The 7,103-nt window shown below is 48.0% G+C and overlaps 1 protein-coding gene across 1 annotated transcript in view; it reads right to left on the bottom strand.

Moving 5' to 3' along the window:
• PTPN4 (protein tyrosine phosphatase, non-receptor type 4) overlaps positions 1 to 7,103 on the bottom strand; it is an 82,144-nt gene that overhangs the window by 7,436 nt on the left and 67,605 nt on the right. Inside the window, 3 exon segments of the mRNA XM_018568721.1 lie at positions 74 to 398; positions 2,799 to 2,934; positions 6,186 to 6,374. Coding sequence (XP_018424223.1) covers positions 315 to 398; positions 2,799 to 2,934; positions 6,186 to 6,374 — 409 coding nt within the window. The 3' untranslated portion in view covers positions 74 to 314.

Genomic DNA, 7,103 nt, shown 5'->3' with positions numbered 1-7,103 from the left:
CTCCCCGGCGGCGGGATCGAGAAGCAAAAGCTACAGAGACAACAACGTCAGAGGAAGCGTTTTCCTTTCCGACGGTTTCTTCAAAATAAAAAAGATAAAAACAAAGTTCTTCCAAAGCAAAAGAGAAATGTCGACTTTCAGAAGTTCCATTATTTTCTGTTTAACATAAAGTGCAACAGTGCTGAATTATTCCAAGTCCTTCCCGGGTCTCCTTGCCTTGATCGCCGTGCACTGGGGCAGGACGAGCGGGCGAGGACTCTTCGATCCCGGCTGGGGGAGGAACGCGCGTCTTCCTTCTCATGGGTCATCCTCCGTTAATGGTGTGATGTTTTCGGAAACGTTACGATCCCTTCTTCATATACCTTCAAGATGGCTTCGCACACGAAGCGGTACTGGCTCTGCCAATGAGAAGAGGAGGTTGTTCCTTTACTGTGACCGTTAAGAGGGGCAGAAACGTCAAACGTGACCGTATTGCAACCGCACAGAACATTGAATGATAATTAGGGATGCACCGATGCCGGTTTTTCCGGTATCGAGTCCCGACACTTTGCTTTAGGTACTTGTCGATTCCGAGTGCCGATACCGGTGCTTCCGCTGGCATGGAGCCAGCTTCCCAAGCAATAAGGAAGACGGGCGGTAGGTAACGGCATACCTCCCGGCTCCCTGATTGCCCGGGAAACTGGCTCCATGTTGTCTGGCCAGCTTGATTGTGCTTGGCCGGCTTCCCAGCCAATCAGCATCGAGCCAGGTTCCCAGCCAATCAGGAAGCCAGGCGGCGAGTAATAGCCCGCCTCCCAGCTTTCTCATTGGCCGGCAAGCCAGCTCGATGCCGATTGGCTGGGAAGCCGCTTTCCAGCCAATCAGAAAGGAGCCAGCTGTTCGGCTGACTTGATGCTGACTGGCCAATCAGAATGGAGCTGGCTTCCCGGACAATCAGCAAGCCGAGAGGCGACTCATTACTCGCCGCCCAGCTTCCTGATCGCACGGGAAGCTGGTTCCATGTTCCCCTCCGGCACTGCCGGTCAGAGAAAATGTTCCTCTGACTGGAAGTTCTGGTGACGGGATAAGTATCGGAGCATTTGGGCGAGTACTCACTCAAATACTCGGTATCGGCACTGATACTAGTATCGGTGCATCCCTAATATTAATGTGTCAAATGCAAAGTGACCATCCGCACTGTGCTGGCCGAATGGAGCTTATCGTCTCCCCTCACTTGTCCAATTGCAAAGGGACCAGCCTCACTATGATGGCATCAACATGCACAAAAAACTTTATCGTTCCAGACAAAGAATACAAAAGATCTGTCCTCCTCACACTGTTGTGTTTCACCCAGTCAGGGCCCACAGAGCATTCTCTACAAATAAGCCCCGTTTGGGTGAAACGCAGCAGCTGAGAAAAGTCTGGAATGATCTTCTAAATCGTTTGGAAGGTTTATTCATTCTGACGGCGAAGGCCGGTCCCTTTGCTTCGGACAAGCGAGGAGTAAAGATGAGCTCCCTTCAGCCGCCAACTACATCTACAGACTTTAGACTTAAGTTGCCCATACGCAGACTGAATCATGGACATTTTCTGCTGAATTGCCCGAAACTTGATCTTTGGGTGGCTCTGCCAGCACCAACCAACTTGACAAGTGGATTTTACATTTGACTTTTGTTGAATTAGCTCGGTGGATAATTGGCAGCCAATCAGCCGCAGTCACTATTTGGGCACCGGGTGTCAGAATACAATAGCTGGCAGCAGTCAAGAGCGTGGATTGGGGGAATCGGGTGATTTCAGCCCTGGCCAGCTTTAGGATAGATGGTCCGTCTTCTGAGTCTAGTGATTATTAATGTTTTGGGAACAGTATGCTTTAAATTCATTGTCTGTGTGGTTGCAGTTTTGCTCCTTATGTGTAGACGGTTGGGAGAACTCCACCTAGGGAGCCATGATAAGTCACATAGCAATTGCCCCAACAAGGCAACTACACTATATGGCCAAAGGTATGTGAACCCTCCTCTAAATGATGGAGCTCAGGAGTCCCTAGTGAAGGTTTCTGGTAATCCTCCATCATACAAAGACATTGTAGACAATTGGGCTCTTCCACGATTGGGGTCACAGTTTGGTGAAGACCCTTTTCTGTTCCACCATGACTGTCCCCCGTGTACAAAGCTCCATAAAGACATGGGTGGACTCAATGGACTTGTGTCAACCTGACTATGTAACTTTGGTGTGACCAGTTTGGTGTGGAGGAACTTGCATGTCCTGCACAGTCCTGACTTCATCCCTACTGAACAACTTTGGGGTGAATTGGATTTGTGAGCCAGATCTTCTCATCCAACATCAGTACCCGACCTCACATATGGGACAAATTTCTACAGACACACTCCAAAATCTTGTAGAAGCCTTTCCAGAAGAGTGGAGGCTGCATCTTAAAAGGAGAACTATGGGGTCAGTGTTTTTCCCCATAGTTCTCCTTAGGGTAACGGGAGGACACAAACTTGCATCCTCCCGTCACCCTAGGCTCAGTATATATACAGCTTTGCCATCTCTGACCCCTCTGGGAAGATTTCTCATTTCTTGTGTGGTCACTAGGTCAGGAAATAAGGAGAGACTTCCCCAACGGGGACACAGACGGCAATAAACACAGAGATGTCATCCCTTTCCTATTCAAACCAAAAGTACACCATGACTGAAGTTGAGCTTCAAGTGTGATTCTGACTGGCGCAGCAGAAGGATCCGGAAGGATCGCAGTTCTTAATACACGCGAGATGAGACCTGACCGCACCGTGCAAAGCTTTGTCATTTCTACACCAAGTTACCGGAGTCTGAATCATCATGGCCCGCTGGTCTCTCATCGTTCGTACGATGTCTAGTGGGTACACGGCCTGGTTACACTCCATCAAACACATTGCCGTCTCCATGGTGATAAGAACGCCTGTCCGACCAATCCCAGCACTGCAAGGGGAGAATAGGATGTATGTTACACATCTTTACTGCCAATCAGCCATGGAGAATGGTTCTGTATATAGACATGTGTCCCCTGATAATTCTCCTGGGGTCACCTCTGTACTATACCTTACCCCTGATAATATTCCTGGGGGCACCTATGTACTATACCCTACCCCTGATAATATTCCTGGGGGCACCTATGTACTATACCCTACCCCTGATAATATTCCTGGGGGCACCTATGTACTATACCCTACCCCTGATAATATTCCTGGGGGCACCTATGTACTATACCCTACCCCTGATAATATTCCTGGGGGCACCTATGTACTATACCCTACCCCTGATAATATTCCTGGGGGCACCTATGTACTATACCCTACCCCTGATAATATTCCTGGGGGCACCTATGTACTATACCCTACCCCTGATAATATTCCTGGGGGCACCTATGTACTATACCCTACCCCTGATAATATTCCTGGGGGCACCTATGTACTATACCCTACCCCTGATAATATTCCTGGGGGCACCTATGTACTATACCCTACCCCTGATAATATTCCTGGGGGCACCTATGTACTATACCCTACCCCTGATAATATTCCTGGGGGCACCTATGTACTATACCCTACCCCTGATAATATTCCTGGGGGCACCTATGTACTATACCCTACCCCTGATAATATTCCTGGGGGCACCTATGTACTATACCCTACCCCTGATAATATTCCTGGGGGCACCTATGTACTATACCCTACCCCTGATAATATTCCTGGGGGCACCTATGTACTATACCCTACCCCTGATAATATTCCTGGGGGCACCTATGTACTATACCCTACCCCTGATAATATTCCTGGGGGCACCTATGTACTATACCCTACCCCTGATAATATTCCTGGGGGCACCTATGTACTATACCCTACCCCTGATAATATTCCTGGGGGCACCTATGTACTATACCCTACCCCTGATAATATTCCTGGGGGCACCTATGTACTATACCCTACCCCTGATAATATTCCTGGGGGCACCTATGTACTATACCCTACCCCTGATAATATTCCTGGGGGCACCTATGTACTATACCCTACCCCTGATAATATTCCTGGGGGCACCTATGTACTATACCCTACCCCTGATAATATTCCTGGGGGCACCTATGTACTATACCCTACCCCTGATAATATTCCTGGGGGCACCTATGTACTATACCCTACCCCTGATAATATTCCTGGGGGCACCTATGTACTATACCCTACCCCTGATAATATTCCTGGGGGCACCTATGTACTATACCCTACCCCTGATAATATTCCTGGGGGCACCTATGTACTATACCCTACCCCTGATAATATTCCTGGGGGCACCTATGTACTATACCCTACCCCTGATAATATTCCTGGGGGCACCTATGTACTATACCCTACCCCTGATAATATTCCTGGGGGCACCTATGTACTATACCCTACCCCTGATAATATTCCTGGGGGCACCTATGTACTATACCCTACCCCTGATAATATTCCTGGGGGCACCTATGTACTATACCCTACCCCTGATAATATTCCTGGGGGCACCTATGTACTATACCCTACCCCTGATAATATTCCTGGGGGCACCTATGTACTATACCCTACCCCTGATAATATTCCTGGGGGCACCTATGTACTATACCCTACCCCTGATAATATTCCTGGGGGCACCTATGTACTATACCCTACCCCTGATAATATTCCTGGGGGCACCTATGTACTATACCCTACCCCTGATAATATTCCTGGGGGCACCTATGTACTATACCCTACCCCTGATAATATTCCTGGGGGCACCTATGTACTATACCCTACCCCTGATAATATTCCTGGGGGCACCTATGTACTATACCCTACCCCTGATAATATTCCTGGGGGCACCTATGTACTATACCCTACCCCTGATAATATTCCTGGGGTCACCTCTGTACTATACCTTACCCCTGATAATATTCCTGGGGTCACCTATATGCTATACCCTACCCCTGATAATATTCCCGGGGTCACCTCTGTACTATACCTTACCCCTGATAAAATTCCTGGGGTCACCCCTGTACTATACCTTACCCCTGATAATATTCCTGGGGTCACCTCTGTACTATACCCTACCCCTGATAATATTCCCGGGGTCATCTCTGTACTATACCTTACCCCGGATAATATTCCTGGGGTCACCTCTGTACTATACCTTACCCCTGATAAAATTCCTGGGGTCACCCCTGTACTATACCTTACCCCTGATAATATTCCTGGGGTCACCTCTGTACTATACCCTACCCCTGATAATATTCCTGGTGTCACCTCTGTACTATACCTTACCCCTGATAATATTCCTGGGGTCACCTATGTACTATACCTTACCCCTGATAATATTCCTGGGGTCACCTCTGTACTATACCTTACCCCTGATAATATTCCTGGGGTCACCTATGTACTATACCCTACCCCTGATAATATTCCCGGGGTCATCTCTGTACTATACCTTACCCCGGATAATATTCCTGGGGTCACCTCTGTACTATACCTTACCCCTGATAATATTCCTGGGGTCACCTCTGTACTATACCCTACCCCTGATAATATTCCTGGTGTCACCTCTGTACTATACCTTACCCCTGATAATATTCCTGGGGTCACCTCTGTACTATACCTTACCCCTGATAATATTCCTGGGGTCACCTCTGTACTATACCTTACCCCTGATAATATTCCTGGGGTCACCTATGTACTATACCTTACCCCTGATAATATTCCTGGGGTCACCTATGTACTATACCTTACCCCTGATATTTCTGTAAATGTATCTAGTCCTGCCAATAAAGCTAATTTAAATCTAAGAGCGAAAAAAAGAGAAAAGGAGAGAGAAAAGATGTAGCAAGAAAAACGTTCTAATTTGCAAAGTTTGTTAATGATTAATTTAAGTGTTTGGTCTTAAGAGTTAAAATAATTTGGTGGGAAAGACAAGTTGTTATTTCTTCATCATATGTATGTTTAATACAATAAAAATGAGCCATAAGCGGTCTTCTTGTATTGAGATTCAGGAATCCCTCTGGCCAGCCGGTGGCAGTACTCCCTCACTACCCGACGACTATTCTCAATTCTCTGACCGGCCGTTTTTGGTACCTGGACATCAGAGCTCCTATTCCCCAAATCCCACGTAGCTTTTGGAAAACACAAAACCTTCATCTGACGAGCTCAGCGGGCCCCCATTTACAATACCTGCAGTGAACCACCACCGGCTCGTCGTGGTCGGCCCTCTTCTGCCGTACAAGGCACACAAAGTCCAGGAAGTCGCTGGAATCGTCCGGGACGCCGTGATCCGGCCAGGCCGTGTACTGGATCTGCGTCAGAGGACGGCTCTCGTTTTTCTGGATCAGAGAAACACAAAATGATCAATGGGTAAAGCTGAAGTGTAATCTAATTATTAGGGATTCAACGATACCGGTTTTCTCGGTATAGAGTACTAATACTGTGCTTTCGGGACTCGTCGATACCGAGTACAGATACCGACGCTTTTGCTGGCATGAAGGCTGCTTCCCGGGCAATCAGGAACCCGGGCGGAGGGTAATGATATGCCGCCCGGCTTCCTGACTGCTCGGGAAGCGGGCTCCATGTTTGGCTGGCTTGATTGCGATTGGCCTGGAAACCAGGAAGCGAGTAACGACCCGACCCCTGGCTTCCTGATTGGCTGGGAAGCTGGCTTCTTGGAGCCGGCTGTTTGGCCAGCTGGATGCCGATTGGTCGGAAAGGCATGCCGGTCAGATGAAATCTTCCTTTGACCGGAAGTTCCAGTATCGGGGAAGGTATTGGAGAATTTGGGGGAGTACTCAGTATCGGTGCATCCCTACTACTTATATTTTGCCTTCTTGGTTCCTCTCTCCACCCCATCAACATGCAAATTACATTTTAAAACAAAACGTCTCCAATGTCATCACTGGGTCTCTGTGCGTCTCTATTTGGCAAAAGTCGATTTTTGTAATCAACTTTTGTGGAAGGAGCCAGTCTAAAAATTATTGGCTGAACAGTAACTGCATCCAAACAGCTGCAGTCACTGTTCAGGTATTCTGACATCAGCCCACTGTTGCTGTCAAAATACAATACTCCAGGAGGGGGGGGGGGGGTTCCACCCCGATGTAG

The sequence above is a fragment of the Nanorana parkeri genome, unplaced genomic scaffold, assembly GCF_000935625.1.
Source record: "Nanorana parkeri isolate BGI_ZX_2015 unplaced genomic scaffold, ASM93562v1 scaffold1233, whole genome shotgun sequence".
In the NCBI taxonomy this organism is placed as follows: domain Eukaryota; kingdom Metazoa; phylum Chordata; class Amphibia; order Anura; family Dicroglossidae; genus Nanorana; species Nanorana parkeri.
The sequence above is the reverse complement of the archived record's forward strand: the minus strand, read 5'-3'. Positions and strand labels throughout refer to the sequence as shown.